Here is a 26514-nt window from a genome sequence, read left to right as displayed (position 1 = left end):
ACCTGGTCTCTAATCTGAGCTGCTGTTAACCTGCGATTTCTGAGGCTGGTGACTCGGATAAACTTATCCTCAGAAGCAGAGGTGACTCTTGGTCTTCCTTTCCTGGAGCAGTCCTCATGTGAGCCAGTTTCTTTGTAGCGCTTGATGGCGTTTGCAACGGCACTTGGGGACACTTTCAAAGTTTGCCCAATTTTTCAGACTGACTGACCTTCATTTCTTAAAGTAATGATGGCCACTCGTTTTTCTTTACTTAGAATTTGTATTATGGCAAGAAAAAAGCAGCTAACTGTCTATTCAATAGGACTATCAGTTGTGTATCCACCTGACTTCTGCACAACACAACTGATGGTCCCAACCCCATTTATAAGGCAAGAAATCCCACTTCTTAAACCTGACAGGGCACACCTGTGAAGTGAAAACCATTTCTGGTGACTACCTCTTGAAACTCATCATGAGAATGCCAAGAGTGTGCAAAGCAGTCATCAAAGCAAAAGGTGGCTACTTTGAAGAACCTAGAATATAAGACATATTTTCAGTTGTTTCACACTTTTTTGTTAAGTATATAATTCCACATGTGTTAATTCATAGTTTTGATGCCTTCAGTGTGAATGTACAATTTTCAGTCATGAAAATACAGAAAAATCTTTAAATGAGAAGGTGTGTCCAAACTTTTGGTCTGTACTGTATGCAACATGTAATATCTCTTGTATGCAAGAGTTTTGTGTTGATTTTCCCCATAGAAATGCATTAAATGTGGTAAAGCCGAATACGCATTTTTAATCTGTTTCCGCTGAGAAACGAGCTAAGAACACATGTACGCCTCACGACTGTCAAAGCCAAATAAGAGGATGAATCACAAACAAAGCAGCTTTATTTAAAATATGACACCACCAAGAGACAGTATAAAAAACACATGTAAAAAACAAACCGCAATCAAAATAATGTAAGTAACCTAATCTGTAACATCAAATACTCACTACTCATTGTGTATAATTCTAATTCAGCATCAGATTATTACCTATTGTTTAACCCCTTAACAACATTTGACGTACTAATACGCGTCTGTGCTTTGGGACTTAAGAGCCAGACCCGTATTAATACGTCATGGCGATCGCGCGCGCACACAGGCTGTGCGGGCGCGATCGCCGCCGGGTGTCAGCTGATTGTCACAGCTGACACCCAATACTATGTGCAGGGAGCGGTCCTGCACCGCTCCCAGCACATTAACCCCCGCGATGCTGCGATCGAAGTCGATCGCAGCATTGCGGGGGCAAGGGGAGGTGATCGCAGATACTCACCTCCTCTTCCGGCTTCCAGCGCTGTCTGACGCGGCTTCCCGGGTTTTGCCATGACGACCCGATGTCGTCATGACAACATCCGGGTCACCAGCCAAGCAGGAAGATTGTTTGGACATGCGCAGTGCATCTCCAAACAATCTTCTCCCTGTCCAGCGCTGACAGCCTGCATGGCACAGGGATGGTGCTGCATTCCTGTGCCATGCAGGCGATCAGAGAAAAAAAAGTGAAAGTCCCATTGTGGGACAAAGTAATAAACCATATAAACTTTCAGAAACTGAAAAAAAAAAAAAATAATCCATCAAAAATAAAAATATAATGTACCCATCAATAATTATTATAAAAAAAAACAATAAAAGTACACATTTGGTATCGCCGCGTCCGGAACAACCTGACCTATAAAACTGTCCCACTAGTTAACCCCTTCAGTGAACACGGAAAAAAAAAAAAAAAAAAAAAAACACGAAGCAAAAAACAATGCTTTATCACCATACTGCCAAACAAAAAATGGAATAACACGCGATCAAAAAGACAACTATAAATAAAAATGGTACCGCTGAAAACGTCATCTCGTCCCACAAAAAACAAGCCGCTATACAGCTCCATCAGCCGAAAAATAAAAAAAGTTATAGCTCTCAGAATAAAGCTATGCTAAAAAATAAGCTTTTCTATAAAATTGCTTTTATTATGTAAAAGTGCAAAACATAGAAAAACGATATAAATGTGGTACCGCTGTAAACGTACTGACCCGAAGAATAAAGCTGCCTTATCAATTTTACCACACGTGGAACAGAATAAAAAAAAAAAAAAAAAAATTCCTGAATTGTTGGTTTTTGTTTATTCTGCCTCCCAAAAATCGGAATAGAAAGCGATCAAAAAATGTCACGTGCCTGAAAATGGCACCAATAACAACGTCAACTCATCCCGCAAAAAAACGAGCCGTCACATGACTGTCTGCCAAAATCTGGAAAAATTATAGCTCTCAAAATATGGCGATGCAAAAACTAGATTTTACAAAAAATGCGTCTTTTAGTGTGTGACAGCTGTAAATCATAAAAACCCCATATGATTCTGGTATCGCTGTAATCACACCGACCCGAAGAATAAAGTCGTCTAATCACTTTTACCGCACGAGGAACGGCGTCAAAAATAAACTCTCGGGTTAGGGTTGGGTTTTGGGTTAGGGTTGTGATGGGGTTGGGATTTTTTTCAAAAGTAAGAAAAAAAGATGACGATATGGCTACTAGTGTTGAGCGCAAGTGCTCGCTACTTGAGTTTGCATCGGGTGCTCTGGTATGCATTGAGTATCGTGGGTATTTGAGTGACATGCTCAAGTCTCCGCCCCATATGCTTCGCGGCCAAAAAAACTTTACGGGGATTGCTTGCCATGCACGAGCGATCCCCGCATGTTTTTTTTGGGTGTCTAATAACCGTGAAACAAGCGGAGCAGGGACTCGAGCATGTCACTCGAGCACACGCTGTACATGGTGCATACCTGAGTACCCGATGCAAACTCAAGTAGCGAGCACTTGCGCTCAACACTAATGACAACTTATTCAATATGATGACCTAATGTTATCAAATTCTGTGTCGTACCTCTGGGTTCAAAATGTTCACTATACACCTTAATAAAATCCTTGAGGGGTATAGTTTCCAAAATGGGGTCACTTGTGGGGGAGCTCTCCAAACCCAACATGGTGTCCGCTAACAATTTGAGCCGATTTTCCATTCAATTTGTTAGCGGATACCATGTTGCATTTGGAGAGTCCCTGTGTGCCCAAACATTGGAGCTCCCCCACAAGTGACCTCATTTTGGAAACTAGACCCCCCAAGGCACCTATCTAGATGCATAGTGAGCACTTGGAACCCCTAGGTGCTTCACAAATTGATTCGTAAAAATGAATAAGTGAAAAAAAAAACAAACGCAACATGGCGTCCGCTAATTATTCAAGCAAATTTTACAATCAAAAGTCAAATGGCGCTCCTTCCCTTCCGAGCCCTGTCGTGCGCCCAAACAGTGTTTTTTCCCCCACATATTGGGTATCTGCGTGCCCAGGGGAAATTGCACAACAAATTTTGGGGTCCATTTTTTCTGGTTACCCCTGTGAAAATAAAAAAAAATTGGGTCTAAAGTAACATTTTTGTGAAAAAAGTTAAATGTTCATTGTTTTCTTCCACATTCCAAAAATTGCTGTGAAGCACCAGAAGGGTTAATAAAGTTCTTGAATGTGGTTTTGAGCACCTTGAGGGGTGCAGTTTTTAGAATGGTGTCACTTTTGGGTATTTTCTGTCATAAAGACCCCTCAAAGTGACTTCAAATGTGATGTGGTCCCTAAAAAAATGGTTTTGTAAATTTTGTTGGAAAAATGAGAAATCGCTGGTCAACTTTTAACCCTTATAGCTCCCTAACAAAAAAAAAATTTTGGTTCCAAAATTGTGCTGATGTAAAGTAGACATGTGGGAAATGTTATTTATTAACTCTTTTGTGTAACATATCTCTCTGATTTAAGGGCATAAAAATTAATATTTTGAAAATTGCAAAATTTTCAACATTTTCGCCAAATTTCCGTTTTTTTCACAAATAAACGCAAGTGATATCGAAGAAATTTTACCACAATCATGAAGTACAATATGTCACGAAAAAACAATCTCAGAATCAGGGGAATCCGTTGAAGCGTTCCAGAGTAATTACCTCATAAAGTGACAGTGGTCAGAATTGTAAAAATTGGCCTGGTCATTAACGTGCAAACCACCCTCGGGGGTTAAGGGGTTAAAGTGTAATTAAATTTTTATTTCATAAATCAATAGTACACATGAAAATAATCAACTTTGCAATACGTCTTATCCCAGAAATCAGCTTTTTTCTCCACCAGTTAAGAGCAGTCATTTCCAAGATTCTCTTTTCCTGGGTATAATTTGTATTGAATGAACACTTCCCCATTATGGAGATATGCGATGAAGATGTGAGGCGGCAGGAGGGAGGAAATCTGCCTTTAGCTCCCCTTTTCATTTAGCAGTAACTGCCATCTCCCATCTCAGTAATGTAATAATCAGCCTTCACTGAATACAGATTTTACTAGTGAATTGAGAATCTTGATAACGAGTGATCAGTCCAGGATAACAGGATGGAGGATTAGTGGCGTTATTTCGTGCTGCTGAGGATTGAAGACATCACTTGCCAAGAAATATTAAATGCGGTTTTATTCGACACGTTTCAAAGTATAACGCACTTCTTTAGGAAATAACCACATTTCAGTTCAGGATAAGAAAGAAGCAGATTTCTCCGATTAGATATATTACAAAGTTGCATAGTTCCATGTGTACTATTGATTTATGAAATTAAAACAACTTTTACTATACAGATCAGGCCTTTGCACTACAAAGTTTTTGCTTTTTTAACTTTGGTAAGGTTTTTTTTTTTTTCTTCATATCACGATCTTCAATAAAAAGCAAACGGCCACTGTGGTTTCAGGATGAATTTCAGCAAGGCTCCTTATCTGTAGAGGCAGGATGACAGGTAACCCCTATATACACGGCTGATAACACAGGATCCACCAATCACAATAGGCGATGTCACAGCTGACCCTGCTCCTGTCTTCACAATGATCTCTGAATGGTCATTAAAAGTCTGCCATACTAAAAAGATAGGGTTGCAGTGCGACTCTTGCAGCTAATGTACATGTGGATTTCCTGAAATAGGACGTTAGTTTAGAAAAGTCGCAGTAGCTAATGTGAAAACTGCAAAAATGTATTTTTAATACACGTTGTGACTTGGAAGAGGTGTAGAAAGGGAATGTCGACAAACAGTAACAGATTTATTTTTATTACTGAAATCTATTGACCGTCCCTTAAGCAATGCTTCCTCCCTGTAGGGCTCATTCAGACCTCTTTTTCATGCCTAGCACATACACCTGGTATAAACTATGGGGCTTTTCACAAGTCCAATTTTTATAGTGGACCAAACAGTCCGTGAAAATAAGTCAGAGGTTTAAGTGTGGGATGAAAATGGGCAAGGCAGTTCAATTGGTACATGAGCACACACAATAAATAGTGCCATTTTACTGTTGTCTCTTGAGTGCTAGAAAGAAGGTAGAGAATTTTTTTTGTTGTTGCTCATCTCAGAAAAAACTGATGAAATCCTGAATAAAACCATTGATGAAACTAAGACCTTTTCTCATACGTGAAAAAATGGACGACTGAATGAGCCCCTAAGGTGTGGGGCTAGATGACTAGTCAGCCATCTACACAGCTGGAGCAGCGAAAGGGGCTCATAGTTATTGAATGGAGGCCGACATTAGCCCCATAAATGTAAATTTTTCTAAATAAATTGGATCCCAGTAGCAATTGAAATAAAGTTTGGTGGCTTAGTTTTCTTCTTTTAATGTCAGTGGCTAATTCTTTCTATCTAGTCTCAAGCAAAGTGTTCAAAGCAGGTTTTCATCATTTAATCGAAGAGCGTAGCATAATGCAGGGCAAAAGACCTTGATTCCAACTAAATATTTTGATAACTGGGTGCAGCAGTTGTAACAGTTTTTAGATGTAGCCGAGCTCACACCAGGCTCTTTATGTACACTGTCTATAGACAGTGAGCTGCTTATTACAGGAGGGGGCATGGTCAGACTAGAAGGCAGGCAAGCACCAATCCTGGAGTTAAAACCTCATTCTAAGTAAACAGCACACAGCCTAGTGACGACATTGAAGTCTGTGTCTCAGTCCCCATACCCTGCTGGCTTCAGATTACATAGCAAAAACCTGGTGACAGATTCCCTTTAACATTCATTAATTGTAAGGCCATGTGCGCACAGTGCAATTTTTTCTGCACGGATTTGTTAGCAAAACCTGATGACTGCAAAGTGAATGAGACACTTAAGTGTCATGCACACGTTGCGTATTTTTGACTTGCAGATTTGGTGCCAAGGGCTGTGGCGTCGGTAAGCCAAACCTCCGACTCAGACTCCTTAATTTCCATGACTCCGACTCCCTCATACACGGCTCATGTTTAAGTGATAAATTTACTGTAGCACAGATTCATCTCAGCTAAAAGTCTAGACCCTTAGATCAGGAATAGGACAGACATGTATAGGACATTTCAGAACTTTCCCAAATTCTTATGAAAAAATATTCCCCACAAACTGCATTGAACTACTGTACCCAATTTATTATATATTTTAGGAGTTGGTCCATTTTATACCGACTCCACAGCCCGGCTTGGTGCAGACAATCTTCAGCATGTTAATTCTGTGTGGGTTTTTTTGCCAGCGTTATTTCACCCTTTGACTTCAATCAAAAAAAAAAAAAAAAAAAAAAAAAAAAAAAAAAAAAACACTTTTTTTTTGGAGGCTGCGTTTTCCTGGCAAGAGATGCAGGGACTTCTGCACACAAAACACTCAACGTGTGCACATATCCTAATGCTGAAATGTTAAAATAGAAAGGTCACAAATTTGTGGTGGAAACTCCATGTGTGAACATGCATTGAAGCACAATTCACACCATACAGATTGCATGGATTCCGCTGCAAAATACAGAAAATGCAAGTGAACCCCCATAGGCACATTGCAGAATAAGGACCGATAAGGAGGGCTTTGCTATAACGGCATAAACTAATACGCCTCTACTATTTTTTACCTGGGTTTAAAAAAAACAAAAATAAAGTTAGAATATTTATCCAGTTACATGTTTTATTACAAAAAAAAGAACATTATGACATTCACATATTGCCTCACATAGGATCATTTAAGTTTCTAGATATTTAAAGATGTAGCATTTTTCTATATAATAAAAAAAAATGCGCCAGAAAAATGGAAATTCATGAGGTTTTGTGGTGCATTTATAGAGTATTTTCACATGCAGATTTGATACAGACACTTCTGCAATGAATAAGTATTATTCATCTGAATAGAGTGGTTTTAGAAAGCTCTGCAATAAATCTGCCGTAAATTCCTATATAACTGCACCCAAACACTTTATATCAGGGGTGCACCCAGTCTGCCCAGGATTGACCACACCGTTCATAATTACACTTCCCTATAATGCAATGCACCACTGGTCTCCTCCATGACTGGGAATCCATATGGGACCAGACCTGTCTGAGCAGATGGTTGAGGGCTGCACACAAGGGAAGTCGGGGGAGGCATTAGAACCCTCCCTGAGTCAGGTTGTGCACTTCTGCTTTATATCCTTAAGGACATGAAGCCCTGTATGTATAAATTGAATAAATACAGAAAAAAAGGAAGGCTGTTGGCTACAGATTATCACAATATTTGAGATCCTTAGTAACAGTCTTATAGGCATCGGGTATGCAAGCATATTGGTCCAACAATCACACTTTCTTTGTTGAAGGCACCTTCTAAAGAAGCATCACAAAAGATTCTATCTATTCCGAGCATCTGACTAGGTACCATTTGGCATCACAACAGTTACAAAAATGGAATACAAGTTCTAAGACAGAACATCAGCTACTCCCTTACCTGTATAAAAAGTTACCTTTCCAAATTGTAATTACAAGCCTTGATATTATATGGACGTTAAGAGCTGCACAAAGATTCTGTAGAAAAGGCACCAGTGTATAAAGCAGCTCTATCCTTTCCTACCAAAACAAAGGAGGTATACAAAATCTTTGGTCACTGTTGGAAGACAAAAAAATTGATTAAATTGCTAAAACATAGCCGCCTATGGCAGCTATGGGGGAATAGTTTTGAGATTGTGAGATCCCATGAAAAGTATGGCTAATGCTATGTCCCCTGAGAGCTTTGAAGGTTTTAGAGAAAAAAAAAACTGAGTGATCCCTTCAGGCACTTTAAATCCTCGTTTACAATAAAACAAAAATTTGACAAATTCTAAACTAAACACTAGATACATGGAGAAAGTCCAAGTTTGGATTTTTGGCCAATGAAAAGCCTACAGGTGGTTTGGTCTTCTTCGTGGTCGATTGTGCTGTAGCCCACACACCACTGAGGGAATTACAAGTCTTGCTCTGGATTGTGGTCATATTCATGCTGATCCTCGTCCTCATACGGATTTGGCAGATTTTCAGGATTTCCCTTTGGACAATATTTGGGATCGTAGATCTGACGGCCCAAGCCAAATATCTGCCCACTTTGATTGGCCCCCTGGTTATATCCCATCTGCAGGGACATTGAAGAATTGTCACACTTTTCGGTGCCGGTCTTTGTATCATAAATGTGTCTTCTTGTTCCGGGAGCAGTCATCCCAACCTAGAACATGCAGTACGTTATAGTTTATTGGTATTTGATTACATTTTTTTTTTTATAAAAGGCCAACAATAAAAGCACAATGTACAATAAACAAAGTGTTCTGAGCAACCACTGCCTGAATCTAGAGCGGACCTGGACAAAGTGCGGGCCCCGCTGGCCACATTCGGCCTTCTGGCTGGCATCTGGACAGATACAGCCAAAAGGGCTGAAAACTGAGCACTGCCGGCCACAGCGACCACCACCTAGTGTCTTAATTACGCCAGTACCTACAGGATGCAGATACCGTTGAATAAAACGGTGGAAAGGAACATGCTCTTCAACCATTGAGGCTGTGTGTGACAGAGTTTCAGCAGAGTACGTGTGAAATAATCACTAGAACGCACCTGCTGTGCAGAGCCTCAGTCCACACACTGCAGACTGGAGAAGTACATTGGAAGAAACTGGGTTAGGGGAGTGTTTTATGTGGAAAGGAGCTATAGATCAAGGTACAAGGGCTGAATAACAGGAGCAGTAGGATTTTATAAAACAGCAGTAAATTATAGGCTTTGATTAGCTGCTATTGATATGATTACAGATTACAAGAATCCCTATCGTAACATGTACTAGCAGCTAGTCAACCCAAATAATTCAAACTTCAGTCCTCCACAATAGTCACGATTTATCATGGGGCCCTTTGGGAAAATTTCCCACTCCAGAATGAGCAGTAGGTTATAGATGTATAAGGAAAGTATACTTATTTCAAACGAATATTGGCATTTCCCACAAATCAAAATCATAAAAAGGCTGGAAACCACACGATAATCTTTTGTACAAGCAGCTGGACCATGCACAGAAAATAGGAATAAGGATGTCCATTGGCACTTTGCTCATTAGATGGACGTGCACTTGACATATACTTTGTACATCAGATGACACCTACATTTAAGGCCATGTTCCCAAATAGTGTAAATGCTGTGGTTTTGTTTGTGCAGAAAATCTGCTTTGTTTAATTATCCAAGCAAAGTGGATGTGATTTCATGAAAACTCTTACCCACTGTGCACCTAAAGATGCTGTTGAACTGTGTGTATTGGTGGATTTTGTCCCTCTATAGGCTTTTAGAAAAGAGCCTGAAAACACACACACGTGTGTTTATGTATAGAATCAAAGATTTTCTATAAAAGAGGGGGGAGGGGAAGAGGAGGAGAGGAGAAAAAAAAGCACCTGCAAGAAAGATGTGGATAAAAAGCAGCAGAAAAACACAGCATACATGTCACACTTAAGAGATTTTCACCATTAAACACAACCAGCCACAATACCCCCATCATTCACAAAGAATGGGGTTCCCTTGTGTGAATTCAGCAGTAGAGCATATGTATGACCACCACTCCATTCACCATTTATGAAAGTGATGGAGATGGGCAAATACAGCACTCAGCTCTCTTCATCAGTCCCAGACAATGAATGGAGTAGGGGTCATAAATGCCCAGTACTGCTCTATTCATACTGGGTTTTGGAGCCCCGTGGGAGAGAGACAATAGAAAAAGAGAACTTACTACTGGATCAAATATTTCATGCAATAAAATGCAAATTAACCCCTTCTTGACATGAGCCGTATATATGTACAGCGCCGCGAGAGCTGCATTACCGCAAACAGCCGTACATATACTTCCTCACGATCGCGCAGGCTTATGTTGAGCACCGCCGCGATCAAGTGCAGGTGTCAGCTCTATAAGAGAGCAGACACCCTGCAGCAACAAAAAAGGGGCTAGCAAGGATTGCGGGTGTTTAACCCCTGTGATGCCGCTGTCAATAGTGACATCAATGGGCATAGCAGAGGGAGCTCCCTGTCCGCTGCCATCAGCACAACGTGATTGCATTGTGCCAATGGTCTCCATTGTGACCCCGGGCAGAAAGATGGCTGTGGGGGTCACCCAGGGACGGTGGCCGGTAAGCTCCTTCTCAGAGCAGTAGCTGACATGCTTCATCCCTATGTGAGAAATGCTGATCTAATACACAGTATTTTTCGGCCCAAAAGACACACTTTTCCCCCCTGGTCCAAACGTAGTTTACCAGGGAGTTGCGGTGGTGGAGCGGGATCGCAGGAAGCAGGGTCCAGCCCTCGGGAACCCGGCGGCGGCAGCAGAAGCGGTGAGATGCTGCTGGGCCAGTGAGGCTGAGCAGCGTGCGCTGCCTTTCCAGTGGCCGCGGCCATATTCCTGAAGCTATGATCTACATTTCCCTGAGGCCCATGGCTTCAGGAAGAGGACGCCCGAGTACACACTTGCCATCACAGCGGTGAAAAAAAATTGACCTGATCAGGAAGGCTTCGAGGTGAAGGGGTTAATTATGTAAAAAAATTATACAATGTTATTTTCTGGATTTTATTTTTAGATTCTGTCTCTCACAGCTGAAGTGTACCTACAATAAAAATTACAGACCTCCCCATTCTTTGTAGATGAGAAAACATGCAAAAATCGGCAGCGTATCAAATACTTATTTTCTCCAATGTATACGTTTACCACCTATACAGAAGTATTTAGTAGAAAACCCTCTAATGAAAACATAAGATTTTGGTGTATGACATTGGAATAGGAGAGCATAGATACAAATGACACTTTGTAAATGGAAACAAGAAGCCAAATTTACCAGGTTCTTCATGTTACATATTTGTTGCAAGCAAAGTTCTTACCTGACTAGCTCCTTTGTTGGTGCCCATTTGAAGGCTTATTGTGGAATGGTCCATGGGTGCCAAAATATTGTGCTTTGGGTCATAAAGGTGTCTTCTTGTTCCATAAGCAGTCATTCCAGACTGGCTGGCACACTTATTAGTACCCATCTGTATGAGAACGATAATCATTAGAAGTGAGAGAAATTGTACCAACTATCTGAACCTGTGTTCACACTTCATGTGGACACGGATGCAAATCTCAGTTTATGTCACCACTTACTTGCAGTCCTATAACACACTGCCCGGCTTTCTTTGTATTTTCATCAAAGTTTCTTTCCTGTCTCTCCGAGTACTTCACACCAATATCCACATCACTGTGGAGACCTTTGGTCTTTGCCTAAAAATAAGATCAGATAATGACCAGCCAGACAAAGGACTGCATTATAAAGTAATCTGGAGACCATGTTTGACCTAATTCAGAATAATTTATTTTCAGTTTTCAGTCTTTAAAAAACACTGAATATTACAGTGTGTAGGTCTGTGTCTACTGTAAGTTATTTTTTACACAGTCATACTATGATACTAATATTCATCAATCCCAGCCTGAACAATACCAAACAGTCAAAGGCACCTGATTCATTAAGAGGTGCACGCCTCTTAAAGAGGGTTCTCAAAGAAATGTAATAAAATACACATTTAAACATTTTTCTAAATTACCTTTATATAGCAAAAAGGTATTCTTCATCTACTGCTCTCGGTCAGGAGTCAGAGATGGCAGCTATCACTGATAACCAGTTCTAGATTTCAGAGACCATGTAGTAGGAGTGGGACGGGCTGTGTGAGGGACCAGACAGGTCACTTCAGAGCGGAGTCTGGTCAAGCACTGTGAACGCACATTCCTCTGTAGTCAACCCCACAGGACACTGAGGGGAGCCGGACTATAGGAGAAGTAAACCCTTTTCTTTAGCTGACGGAGAATGAACATCCATCTCAGCCTGACCGTCTTACTGCGTCTGTCACACAGTCCATCCTACTGTGTGTCCTAGCAGTTACCATGTTTAGAACCCTGACAGTGCACAAGAGAAGTCATACCTTTTTGTTAAATAAAGGTACTTAGAAAAATGTTTAAATATTAAACATTTATTTTATTACATTTCTTTGAGAACCCCGTTTAATGAATCAGGAGAATCTGATAAGTGGTGTGCGCCTCACCAAAAATCTTACTCTATTCGGGAGCAGAAGTAGGATTTCTCGTGTAAAGTAAACCACAGCAGTGAAACAGATAAGCTATTTAGTTACGTCAATGTTCTGACCTCATGCTGCCCCAGGCCGCACTCTTTTTGCTGAACTGGGTGAAACTGGTGTGTTTAGTGTACTTCTCCCTGAAAGATGCTGACCATTCATAAGCAGGTAGCAACACAACCGAAAAAGAACACACCCCACCATAAGTTAGAGCAGGTTTCTCAGTGTGTGAGATGTAATGACAGACAGCCCTGATATCATGGTCTACCCTCCTGCATAATTAAAAAGGACTGGGAGTAGAGCACAGGTGAGCTTTGCAACGTCACATTACAAACCCTTCTAACATCTCTCCTCCTCTCATAGCACTGCTAGGTCTGCTATACTGCCCCTCCCCCAACTCACATGTCAGCCATCACACATACGTCAGTTGGGCTCACAGCAACTTGTACTCATTCTGCAGTGAGCAGAGAAGACTGACATATGGCTCTCACCAGAGTAGCCCAGGACAGACTGCTCCTGTGAGACACGTAATGACAACCCCACTCTCTGCATAGTGAGAACAAATTGTCCTGAAAGGTGTTCGTTATCTGTGTTTTTTTTAATCATGCAGGAGGCTAGACCAGGTGATCAGGGCTACCGGTTACACATTTAATACACTTAGAAACTTGCCCTAAACCATTGTGGGAGGGGCAAGAGTTCTTTTTTCTGCTATGTGTTGCTGCCCGCTTGTGATTGGTCATCATCTTTAGGAATAACCACCACACACCTCCAGTGAAAACCCTGATAACACCCACTTGGACTTAAATCCTCAGGTGACAAATACTATGACTGCCTTATCCAAAACAAAAACACACGTTTCATTCAGCTCCGCAGCAGCCACTGTTACATTGCGTGTCCAGTACAACATGAAAAACAGATGAAAGATCCCCTTTAAAGAGAGAATAAACCAACGTACCATCCCAGCCAACGCCAGCAAAGACACTTGGACTTGTGTCATATTCCCATTTTCAAAAAGGTCATTTGCTTCAAATAGATCCACAGATTTCATTCCATACACAGACATGGCTTTAATGAAGTTGGAAAGGTTTTCAAGCTGTGGAACAGTGGGGGAGGGGGGGGGGAAATAAGTAAAGTAGCATTCCTAGAAATAATTCCCATTTTTTCATTTGAGAGGGCCCTTTGAGATAAGTTGGCAAAATTGTTCATCAACAGGGATACTGCCCCCTCCCTAAAATAAGTATCATCAGTGACTCTTGTTTCAGGGGCTGGGCTAGTCCCTGAACCATGCCCACTGTGCACAATGACACTGTGCTCTGTTGCTGGCTCAGATCAGCAGTAACAAGCAGCAATAGAATGGTGTCAGAATACCTGGTGTGCAGAGACCAGCACCGCCCCAGCAAGTGACGTCACTTGTCTCTGCACGCCGATATTCCGACACTGCTCTACTGCAGGTTAGTTACTGATGATATGAGAAGGCAACAGAGAGCACAAGGACTAGCCCAGTCCCTGAAACGAGCATCACTGATGCTTCGATTCACGGAGGGAGCAGAAGCCGCAGCAGCGACCACAGCCACTGCCCCGTAATGACGCTTCGTTTGAATATCCCAGCATGCACTGGGATTCTCAAAAGAAGCATCATAAAGGAAGTAGGGCAAACAAATAGAATAGCAGTTATATAGTATAGTTAAAGTAGGATAGGGAATTTTTAATGCAAGTATATTAGAAAATAGTTTAGATTATGGCACTAAATGGATAGGGTTTTAAAATGAGTATTACTGCCTTCGGACCACCCCTTTAAGCATTCAGCCATTGGGATCAAAACACAACATACTGATGTTTTCTGGAAATAAAAGGGATATACAGAACTTAGATACTGATGACCTACCCTTAACAAAAGGTCATTAACATCAGATTGGTGGGTATTTGAAGTCCAGCACCCCTACATTCAAGGGTTAACAGGCCCTGCAGCAGCAGAAATGGTGTATAGAGCCATGACCCCATAGCTCTGTACAGTGTAGTGGCCATTCTGAAGAACTTGCAGCTCAACCCCCACTGCTAGAAAGGTGAGCAATATCCAAGTCCAGCAGAACCCCCTTTAACAAAGGTGTCCTAAATATTCTGATCAAAGTTTTTTTCAGTCTACATAATTGCTAGAAAAAAAAAACTATTCTATATTCCAACAGTACAAAAAAAAAAAAAAAAAAAAAAAAAAATTACCTGATGCCAGTTTTGCTTGGAGACATTAATTTTTGGAATGGCGTTTGGCCTTAACTTGTTCATTAGTCTATTAAAAAAAAAAAAAAAAAAAAAAAAAAAAAAAAAAAAACACATTAAATAAATGTAAAAAACAGTAAAGTCATTTTGTGGTTACTTTTATTCAACACTTACTCGCATAATATAACGCCATCTTTTAAGCCCTTCTGGAAATCTGGCCCAATGGACATTCCAGTGACCTCTTCAATCCATACTTGAAGTTCAGCCTCCTTCTGAGGATCATATTTCTGCACCAGCTGAAGAGAGAAAACATTCAGAAATGAGCCATCTACACATTCACCCCAGGCAGCGTGGACAGGGGAATAGGAAACATCACTGATCAGTGCATATGTAAAAGCCTTACAGTGGCATCATGGCAATCCGTGCTTTTCTGTAGAATGTAATCCTCCATTGGGATGGGTAACAAACTAGCACGCACTTTCCCTGGGGGAGGGTGCGTCACGCTCACACAGGGTGTGGAACCAAGCAGCCCTCTGTCCATCTGCTCATCATAAGATGGTCTTACGTCAACATCTATGATAATCAGTCACCTGACTTTACACGTACAGGCATGTCAAGTGCTAGGAAAGGAAGCCATCACAAGACCATGGAGCTCACAAGCAAGTATTGACCGTCTGCTCCCAGACTGCTAAAAATGCTTCTACAATGTAATGTTTCAAGCCAAACTAATACAAGGATGTTGCACATGCACCTTTAGGGTATGTTCACACACCTATTCTTGTTTGGTGAACAAAACTAACTTTATTAAACATGCACTGTTGACAAAACACACATGGAAAAAAATAAAATAAAAAGCGCTATGAAAGAAAACACGGAAAAACCTGCATTTTGAACACAGTTTTTACTGCTAAGAGAAGGTTTTGGCTGCAGACGGGAAAAAAAAAGCAAAGCACTCCTGACATTTTTAGTCCGTGTATGACCTGGCAAAATAATAAACCTGAGGCATCTTTTCTCAAAACCCTGAAGTAAGACAATTCTCTTCTTCATACTGGCAATGTGAGAGTATATTAACCATTTAACCCTTTATACTGATAATACATGGTCAGTGCTGGGGTAAAAAGAATGACAAGCCAAAATTCTGAAAAATATATACTGTATATAGATTTTATGGGGAATCCAAATTGTCAAGAATACAGAATCATCTATGATTTGAATAATTTCTTCAGTAATTGTCATATGCAAGAAGAACAGTTCATAGGAGGGTACAAGGGGTGCCAAGCTCAGTCCAGGTTAGCATTTTGTGAAATCACTGTAGAATTGCTCAGCATGGGTGCAGTCCATGTGATAGAAAACTGTAGTATACAATTATTAAAGTCCTGGTGTTCCCTTCATGTGATTTGTCATATGCCCTCACATTACGCTACAAAGAAAATAAAGAAAGCTCTATGTAGAAAGAAAAAAAAAATGGCATGCAACCTAAATGTGATGTTGGGCAACTCTTTGTATGCTTATATTGAATGTGTCATTTGTAAGGATTTTTATATTAAAGGGAACCTGACAGCGGATACATGCTGCCGATCCACGTCAGCATGTATCAGACACAGGCTGTATGTCGTCAGCCTGAGATGTTTGACTCAGAAAGGCAGCAGTGCTTTAGGGAAACACCTATTCCAATATCTGCTTCCCTTGAGTGACAGGTCTCTCCCTGCCTGTGCGTATAGGGAGAGACCCGCGCGTCACTAGCAGCAGGAGGGGAGAAGCCTTTTCGAATTCTGCGGCTTGGTCTCCAGCAGCTTTTAAAGTATAGTTTTCTGTGAAACAAGTCAAACATATATGGCTGAAATCATGCAGTATGTATCTGCGGCCAGGCTTCCTATAAGGCTGCGTGCCCACGTTGCGTATTACAAGCGTATATGCTGCGGAATTTCCGCAGCGTAAACGCATGTATATCCGCACCCCATGGTCCCCAATGGCATTCCGCAATGTCAATGCCCATGCTGCGGATTTTTCCGCAGCGTATATGCTGCGGTCAAAAATCTGCAGCATGTTCATTAATTTTGCGTTTCCGCATGCGGATGGTACCCAAGTCTGGAGGAGAGGAGACTCTCATCCAGACCTGGGTACCAAAGAACCCGTAAAAAAAAAAGAATAAAATAAAGTTTATACTTATCTTCTGATGTCTTCCCGGTGTTTTCCCGCCGTCGCGAGGTGTGTGAAGGACCTGCCACATCATTGAGTCATGTGACCCATCACATGACTCAATGACGTCACCGCAGGTCCTGCACATAACAGCGTGAGCCGCTCAAGACTCCGGACGGGGCAGAGAATGCATCGGTAGGTGAGTATAAACTTTATTTTTTTATTTTTTACCATTCTGATTCTTTTTTTTAACTATTACTTGGTCACACTATATAAATCCATGCCGGTTGCATGGATTTATATAGTGTGAACAAGTTGTCAAGCACTTTTCCAAGTGATGCTTAATATCACTTGGAGAAGTGCTTGATAACCCGCATGTGGAAATGCATGCAAATACGCTGCAAAGACGCCTCACAAACACTTCTACCTGGCGGGAAAACCGCATGTAAAATCCACATGCAATTTTCCCGCCAGGGAGAAGCGTAAAAAATATGCTTCAGGTCCGCAACGTGGGCACTTAGCCTAACTGTATTTTTTTGTGTAACAGATGCCGTGGTAGGTTAGGAGGTTCTTCCCTATAAATTGGGGAGGTGATAACTTCCAACCTCTGCCCCCCCCCCCCCCCCCCCCCCTTACCAACCCGGTGTGTATAGCAAAAGACTTCAAAAGTTTTCATAACTATACATTACAAGAACCAAACAAAATTAAGATTTCTATATATTCACACACACCTTGCACAAGTCCCAGAGCGTGCATTTATGTCGCTGCAGTAAAGCATCGCTCCTGTGACATCTGCACCGCTGTTCCTAGCTGTGACTTGTATCACGCACCGTGTGCAGCCAGCAAGTCTCATCACCACTGCAGGGGCCGAGTATACACAGATTTTATTTTAATTCAGGACCTGAATAGATTAAGCTGGGGTTGGCAGGTAGTGGACACCCTTTTAAAGCTAAAACGCAAGGCCAGGCATCCACAAAGTAAAATAAAATATACACACGCATACTGAGTGTGCACGCACTGTACAGAAGTTTTAGGCAGCTGTGGAAAAAACAAAAACCTACATAAATTCACAAACAAAGGAATACCCCGAAAGGTGAACAAGTACATCCTACCATTGTAAACGTACAATAATGACAAAGGAAATGCTCAGGGCTGCTAAACAGTCCTGTTTAACGGGCAAAACACAGGTAGAGACAGGAGGGGCACTGAAGGAATACTTCCGCCGAGTGTAAGGGTATGTGCACACCATTCGTAGAGGCAGCACTCTGAACGCCGTATACTCTATACTGCGTCCGCAGCGCTGCACGCAGGTGAATCCGCATGTGTTCAATGAACCATGAAGAGTCACCGCATGCTATACATTGCACTGATAGAATTTCTCTTTCGGAAACTAACGACTCCACAAGAGAAATTGACATGCTGCGGTCTGGAAAGACGCACCACATGTCAGTTTCCGAGAGTGATCTGTAGGTCCAGGGAGACGCATAGTGGACATGGGATTTCTATAAATCCCATCCACTATGCTGTAACATCTGGCCGCTGTGGGTTTGACGTGCCATAAATACACAGTGGCTCCTTACCGTCTGCACATACCCTCAGTGCTCCGTGTCTCGCATGAGAGAATCGCAGCACAGGTGCGGAGGAGACGGAGAAGGTAATTTCTCCATCTGCTCCATGGCCTGACTCTGCGTATATCGGACTGCACTGGGATGACATCTGAGTGCAGTCCAATGTTTCACTCGCACCTATAGACGTATAGGTCTAGGAGTCGAGTCTCTGCAAATCGCAGCATTGTTCTCTCATGCCGAAGCGACATGAGAAAGTAATCGCTGATCTTAGCTGCCCCATAAAATAACACTAAGCCGAGTGCTAGCGATGTTTTATCACATAGCGCTCAGCCGTATTGTACGGTAGCGTGACTACGGCCTGTGATAGATATTCAATATTAGAACGATCAGCTTTCCTTACTAACTTAGGATCTGGAATGGATAAGGGGAGTACAATCTTTTCTCATAACTTTGTCCCATTCCTCAGTTGTTCAACCTTGAAAATTTAGTAGAAACAGCAACAGTTATAAGACATTCTCCATAAGGAATACAGAAATATTTGCAACAAAACCCATCTGAAGAGCCAAAAGATCTTATAATGCAAAGACTTTCCCATAAGATACTGATGACAGCTGTATTTCTATCTGAACATTAGAGTTAGCAAGTACTAACACAGGGCCGATCAGTGAGCTGCAGATGGGTCTGATCTCCGAGGTCATCGGACACGTGTGGCATAGGTGGGACCAGTGCCCATCCAACCACAACCAGTGTGTGAGCAGGTACCCAGAAAAGTGGAAATCACGCACAAGTGTGGTTCAGGGGCTGCATTTCTCTGGTGCATGTCCCTTCTTTATGCATCTTATACATGCAAATAACTGGGAGCAGCAGACAGAAGAGGGCCCCTATGCAAGAACAGTATATGGGCCCTTCATGGTACAATAGCGCCTCACAATGCACAATTCCACCAGCTCTGGAGGTAGCACGGGCCACTAAGCCTCTTGGGCCCCTGTGTGGATGCTAAGTTTGCACCAATAGCATCTCCACCCCGGATAGAACAGCTTAGGTGTTGGGGTGTGCCAGAGGGGGCACCCCCGGCACAGAAGAAGAGGGGGGGGGGTACATACCAGAGACCCCCAGCACAGAAGAAGAGGGGGGGTGCGTACCAGAGACCCCCAGCACAGAAGAAGAGGGGGGGTGCGTACCAGAGACCCCCGGCACAGAAGAAGAGGGGGGGGGGGGTACGTACCAGAGACCCCCGGCACAGAAGAAGAGGGGGGGGGGTACGTACCAGAGACCCCCGGCACAGAAGAAGAGGGGGGGGGTACGTACCAGAGACCCCCGGCACAGAAGAAGAAGAGGGGGGGGGTACGTACCAGAGACCCCCGGCACAGAAGAAGAGGGGGGGGGTACGTACCAGAGACCCCCGGCACAGAAGAAGAAGAGGGGGGGGTACGTACCAGAGACCCCCGGCACAGAAGAAGAAGAGGGGGGGGTACGTACCAGAGACCCCCGGCACAGAAGAAGAAGAGGGGGGGGTACGTACCAGAGACCCCCGGCACAGAAGAAGAAGAGGGGGGGGTACGTACCAGAGACCCCCGGCACAGAAGAAGAAGAGGGGGGGGGTACGTACCAGAGACCCCCGGCACAGAAAAAGAAGAGGGGGGGTGCGTACCAGAGACCCCCGGCACAGAAGAAGAAGAGGGGAGGGGGGGGGGGTCTCTGGTACAGAGGAAGAGGGGGGATTGCGCCAGAGGGGGCACCCCATGCACAGAGGAAGAGAGGGGTGCACCAGAGGCCACAGAGAGGATGGAAGAAAGCAGAAGATGGCTGTCACAGACACCTAGAGTTAGGAAATGGCATAAGACATCGCCCAGGATGAATGGCGCCGGGTGGTTACTAGAGACCGGAGACACAAGAGCGGACTACAGACCGAGGAGGGACAATGGCCGCTTCTTACCCTGTTCCGGACTTCTGCAGACAGGCCATAGGAAGGGCCCTTGTTGAACTGGGTGCTCATCGCTCTCTGCTGTCTGTGCTGCTGGGCGCTTGTCTCGTCACCTCACAGCCCGCTCTGTCTGGACGGACGGCTGAGGCAGTTTCTTCTGATTGACTCAATGTCTGTGACCAGGCTCCTCCCACTCTGCCCCATTGGCTGACGGTAAAAATCCCCATATATGGGCAAAGAGCTCCGAATTCCTTAGGATGGGTATTTCCTGCCGGACCCAAAATGTGAGCAAATTCCCTCAAAGCATCCGGCGTGGGAGCAGGTACATGGTAACGGGAAGCGCCCAGTGCGCATGTCCAGGCCGCCCACACCCTGACTGTGACGGTGTCCTGCGTTACTAGGGCGTGCTGTGTGTCCATACACCTGGCCACATAGATGGGCACTGTGTATATGTATATGGGCACTGTGTATACATAGATGGGCACTGTGTATATGTAGATGGGCACTGTGTATATGTATAAGGGCACTGTGTATACATAGATGGGCACTGTGTATATGGGCACTGTGTATACATAGATGGGCACTGTGTATATGTAGATGGGCACTGTGTATACATAGATGGGCACTGTGTATATGGGCACTGTGTATACATAGATGGGCACTGTGTATACGTAGATGGGCACTGTGTATATGTATATGGGCACTGTGTATACATAGATGGGCACTGTGTATATGTATATGGGCACTGTGTATACATAGATGGGCACTGTGTATATGGGCACTGTGTATACATAGATGGGCACTGTGTATATGTAGATGGGCACTGTGTATACATAGATGGGCACTGTGTATATGGGCACTGTGTATACATAGATGGGCACTGTGTATATGGGCACTGTGTATACATAGATGGGCACTGTGTATATGGGCACTGTGTATACATAGATGGGCACTGTGTATATGGGCACTGTGTATACATAGATGGGCACTGTGTATATGGGCACTGTGTATACATAGATGGGCACTGTGTATACATAGATGGGCACTGTGTATACGTATATGGGCACTGTGTATACATAGATGGGCACTGTGTATATGTATATGGGCACTGTGTATACATAGATGGGCACTGTGTATATGGGCACTGTGTATATGTAGATGGGCACTGTGTATATGTATATGGGCACTGTGTATACATAGATGGGCACTGTGTATATGTACAGTCATGGCCAAAAGTTTTGAGAATGACACCAAAATTATATTTTCACATGATCTGCTGGCCTCTGGTTTTTATTAGTGTTTGTCTGATGTTTATATCACATACATAAATATAATTGCAATCATATTATGAGTACCAATAGGTTATATTGACAGTTAGAATGAGTTAATGCAGCAAGTCAATATTTGCAGTGTTGCCCCTTCTTCTTCAAGACCTCTGTAATTCTCCCTGGCATGCTCTCAATCAACTTTTGGACCAAATCCTGACTGATAGCAGTCCATTCTTGTATAATCAATGCTTGCATTTTGCCAGAATTTGTTGGTTTTTGTTTGTCCACCGGTCTCTTGATGATTGACCATAAGTTCTCAATGGGATTAAGATCTGGGGAGTTTCCAGGCCATGGACCCAAAATCTCTATGTTTTGTTCCATGAGCCATTTAGTTATCACCTTTGCTTTATGCTCCATCATACTGGAAAAGGCATTGTTGGGCGCCAAACTGCTCTTGGACGGTTGGGAGAAGTTGCTCTTGGAGGACATTCTGGTACCATTCTTTATTCATGGCTGTGTTTTTAGGCAAGACTGTGAGTGAGCCGATTCCCTTGGCTGAGAAGCAACCCCACACATGAATGGTTTCAGGATGCTTTACAGTTGGCATGAGACAAGACTGGTGGTAGCGCTCACCTCTTCTTCTCCGAATAAGCTGTTTTCCAGATGTCCCAAACAATTGAAAAGGGGATTCATCAGAGAAAATGACTTTGCCCCAGTCCTCAGCAGTCCACTCCCTGTACCTTTTGCAGAATATCAGTCGGTCCCTGATGTTTTTTCTGGAGAGAAGTGGCTTCTTTGATGCCCTCCTTGAAACCAGCCCTTGCTCAAAGAGTCTCCGCCTCACAGTGAGTGCAGAAGCACTCACACCAGCCTGCTGCCATTCCTGAGCAAGCTCGGCACTGCTGGTAGTCCGATCCCGCAGCTGAATCCGTTTTAAGATACAGTCCTGGCGCTTGCTGGTCTTTCTTGGGCGCCCTGGAGCCTTTTTGACAACAATGGAAGCTCTCTCCTAGAAGTTCTTGATGATGCGATAGATTGCTGACTGAGGTGCAATCTTTGTAGCTGCGATACTCTTCCCTGTTAGGCCATTTTTGTGCAGTGCAATGATGGCTGCACGTGTTTCTTTAGAGATAACCATGGTTAACTGAAGAGAAACAATGATACCAAGAACCAGCCTCCTTTTAAAGTGTCCAGTGATGTCATTCTTACTTAATCATGACTGATTGATCGCCGGCCCTGTCCTCATCAACACCCACACCTGTGTTAATGGATCAATCACTAAAACGATGTTAGCTGCTCCTTTTAAGGCAGGACTGCAATGATGTTGAAATGTGTTTTGGGGGTTAAAGTTCATTTTCTGGGCAAATATTGACTTTGCAAGTACAGTAATTGCTGTTAAGCTGATCACTCTTTGACATTCAGGAGTATATGCAAATTGCCATTACAAAAAATGAAGCAGGAGGGGATTGTAGGGAGAGAAAATAGGAAGCGCAGGCTTCTAAGTGTAGTAGTTAGATTCCAAGGGTATATACTCAGTATAAATCCACTCACCTATTTGGTATCTTGGGGTAAAGCATGTAAATCCAATCAGTGGATTACTACATTCCTCTTTCCATTCAGTTTGCTGCAGAAATCTGGGAGCTGATGAGAGCACTGGACAGAGCTTTCATAGGCAATACCACTTTGTAAATGTTTTTTTCCCAGCAATATGCCCTCCTGAAGGATGATGATGGAACTTGATATTCGGATTCAAAGAATTTTTATTTCAAACTAAAATACAACCGGTTTCGACTTCTTTGAGTCTTCCTCAGGTATAACATCATGCATATAAACAGATCTATATACACACATTTTATAGCAGATATCCCTGCTTGTCATTTTGGGTGGAGACTGAAAGATCTGTTTTTCAGACACACCCAGATACTCAGATATGCAGGATTTTGCACTCTGAGGAATCTAACAAAACCCATATACTAAATGACTTTCATACAGTTTTAAAAAAAATAAAATAAAATTTTTACACACAAATTTGTATGTGTATATATGTGTATGTATGTATGTATGTATGTATGTGTGTATATATATATATTTATATATATATATATATATATATATATATATATATATATATATTTTTTTTTTTTCTACTAAATTGTATTTGATAATGGTTTTAATATGAAGAAAGAAAAGGTTTTAAATTTTGTCATAATGTACATTTTTGCAGGATTTTACATTTCTGTATGAAATCACACTTTTAGTATGTTCAATAACATTTTAGAAGACATTTTATATATGGTAAAATTATAATTATATTTATAGTGTTTTTAGAAAAGAAAATGCTTTCTGTGTGAAGGAAGGAAGGAAAGGAGAAAAAAAAAAAAAAAAGAAAGAAATCGAAACCGGTTGTATTTTAGTTTGAAATAAAAATTCTTTGAATCCGAATATCAAGTTCCATCATCATCCTTCAGGAGCGCATATTGCTGGGAAAAAACATTTACAAAAAATGAAGCAGTAAACTTTGGAAAAATTACTATTTGTCTCATTCTCAATACTTTTGGCCATGACTGTATATGGGCACTGTGTATACGTGGATGGGCACTGTGTATACATAGATGGGCACTGTGTATATGTAGATGGGCACTGTGTATACATAGATGGGCACTGTGTATATGTAGATGGGCACTGTGTATACGTAGATGGGCACTATATACGTATATGGGCACTATATTCATATATGAGCACTGTGTATACATATATGAGCACTATATTCATATATGGGCACTGTGTATACATATATGGGCACTATATTCATATATGGGCACTGTGTATACGTATATGGGCACTATATTCATATATGGGCACTGTGTATACTTATAGGCACTGTGTATACATATATGGGCACTATATTCATATATGAGCACTGTGTATACGTATATGAGCACTGTGTATACGTATATGGGCACTGTGTATACGTATATGGGCACTGTGTATACATATATGGGCACTGTGTATACGTATTTGAGCACTGTGTATACGTGTATGGACACTGTATATACAGTTAGGTCCATATATATTTGGACAGAGACAACATTTTTCTAATTTTGGTTCTAGACATTACCACAATGAATTTTAAACAAAACAATTCAGATGCAGTTGAAGTTCAGACTTTCAGCTTTCATTTGAGGATATCCACATTAAAATTGGATGAAGGGTTTAGGAGTTTCAGCTCCTTAACATGTGCCACCCTGTCCATTCCTTGTTTTCTTTAGCCCAAACAAGTCCCTTCTGCTTGTTGCCTGTCCTTAGCAGTGGTTTCCTAGCAGCTATTTTACCATGAAGGCCTGCTGCACAAAGTCTCCTCTTAACAGTTGTTGAAGAGAGGTGTCTGCTGCTAGAACTCTGTGTGGCATTGACCTGGTCTCTAATCTGAGCTGCTGTTAACCTGCGATTTCTGAGGCTGGTGACTCGGATAAACTTATCCTCAGAAGTAGAGGTGACTCTTGGTCTTCCTTTCCTGGGGAGGTCCTCATGTGAGCCAGTTTCTTTTCAGCGCTTGATGGTTTTTGCAACTGCACTTGGGGACACTTTCAAAGTTTGCCCAATTTTTCAGACTGACTGACCTTCATTTCTTAAAGTAATGATGGCCACAGAGTTCTAGCAGCAGACACATCTCTTCAACAACTGTTAAGAGGAGACTTTGTGCAGCAGGCCTTCATGGTAAAATAGCTGCTAGGAAACCACTGCTAAGGACAGGCAACAAGCAGAAGAGACTTGTTTGGGCTAAAGATCACAAAGAATGGACATTAGACCAGTGGAAATCTGTGCTTTGGTCTGATGAGTCCAAATTTGAGATCTTTGGTTCCAACCACCGTGTCTTTGTGCGACGCAGAAAAGGTGAACGGATAGACTCTACATGCCTGGTTCCCACCGTGAAGCATGGAGGAGGAGGTGTGATGGTGTGGGGGTGCTTTGCTGAACCAGCATGGCTACCACAGCATCTTGCAGCGGCATGCTATTCCATCCGGTTTGCGTTTAGTTGGACTATCATTTATTTTTCAACAGGACAATGACCCCAAACACATCTCCAGGCCGTGTAAGGGCTATTTGACCAAGAAGGAGAGTGATGGGGTGCTACGCCAAATGACCTGGCCTCCACAGTCACCAGACCTGAACCCAATCGAGATGGTTTGAGGTGAGCTGGACCACAGAGTGAAGGGAAAAGGGCCAACAAGTGCTAAGCATCTCTGGGAACTCCTTCAAGATTGTTGGAAGACCATTTCCAGTGACTACCTCTTGAAGCTCATCAAGAGAATGCCAAGAGTGTGCAAAGCAGTCATTAAAGCAAAAGGTGGCTACTTTGAAGAACCTAGAATATAAGACATATTTTCAGTTGTTTCACACTTTTTTGTTAAGTATATAATTCCACATGTGTTAATTCATAGTTTTGATGCCTTCAGTGTGAATGTACAATTTTCATAGTCATGAAAATACAGAAAAATCTTTAAATGAGAAGGTGTGTCCAAACTTTTGGTCTATACTGTATATTCCCTACTTTTTCCTGATGGCACACTTCTTTCGGTTTATAGTAAACCCTCCTTTCCTCAGCGCACCCAGCACGGCCTGGACCTTCTGCAGATGACTTCCCCAATCCGGGCTGAATGTCACAATATCATCTAGGTAAGCTATGGCATACTTTTTGTGAGGGGCTAAGAGCTGGTCTATGGCCGTCTGGAAGGTAGCTGGGTCTCTTTGCAGCCCAAATGGGCTTCTGGTATACTGGAAGCAACAGTTAGGTGTAAAAGAAGCTGTCTTCTTGCCACTTTGAGAGAGAAGATTTGCCAGTAACCTTTTGTTAGGTCCAGGGGGGTGATGTGTCTAACTGACCCAAGTTTCGATATGAGTTCATCGTCGGGGGGTATCGAATACGCGTCAAATTTAGTCCCTTCCTTCTAAATCACCTTGCGGCGTGCTTCTGGGATTCTATACAGTTTTTGGTTCACCT

At 42.5% G+C, this 26514-nt stretch overlaps 2 protein-coding genes across 3 annotated transcripts in view; one reads left to right on the top strand and one right to left on the bottom strand.

The window, feature by feature from the left end:
- The window catches only part of LOC141170067 (uncharacterized), a 392196-nt gene that overhangs the window by 237130 nt on the left and 128552 nt on the right, over positions 1–26514 (top strand). The window lies entirely within an intron of this gene.
- On the bottom strand, positions 6948–20610 carry CNN2 (calponin 2). Of its 2 annotated transcripts, none has more exons than XM_073685441.1 (7): positions 20257–20610; positions 14788–14909; positions 14617–14683; positions 13355–13492; positions 11438–11554; positions 11179–11325; positions 6948–8509 (listed from the first exon to the last, which is right to left on the bottom strand). In XM_073685441.1, exons 1-7 carry the CDS (start codon positions 20314–20316, stop codon positions 8255–8257), a joined length of 906 nt encoding a protein of 301 aa, XP_073541542.1. In that variant the 5' UTR covers positions 20317–20610; the 3' UTR covers positions 6948–8254. The 2 variants fall into 2 exon arrangements, with proteins under 2 accessions (XP_073541542.1, XP_073541531.1); XM_073685430.1 differs by lacking the exon at positions 20257–20610 and adding an exon at positions 15017–15079.

This window comes from Phyllobates terribilis, unplaced genomic scaffold (assembly GCF_046119375.1).
Source record: "Phyllobates terribilis strain yellow unplaced genomic scaffold, ASM4611937v1 Scaffold_1__5_contigs__length_1240528914, whole genome shotgun sequence".
Classification (NCBI taxonomy): domain Eukaryota; kingdom Metazoa; phylum Chordata; class Amphibia; order Anura; family Dendrobatidae; genus Phyllobates; species Phyllobates terribilis.
The sequence above is the reverse complement of the archived record's forward strand: the minus strand, read 5'-3'. Positions and strand labels throughout refer to the sequence as shown.

Bases quoted from the DNA above. Each gene is read 5' to 3' on its own strand.
- CNN2 (XM_073685441.1), bottom strand. From the start codon at position 20,316: ATGAGCACCCAGTTCAACAAGGGCCCTTCCTATGGCCTGTCTGCAGAA. The intron at 14,684-14,787 runs GTAAGTGTTGAA...TTTTTTTAATAG, and splicing joins GATGGCGTTATATTATGCGA to ACTAATGAACAAGTTAAGGC. The intron at 11,326-11,437 runs GTAAGTGGTGAC...GTTCTCATACAG, and splicing joins AGTGTGTTATAGGACTGCAA to ATGGGTACTAATAAGTGTGC.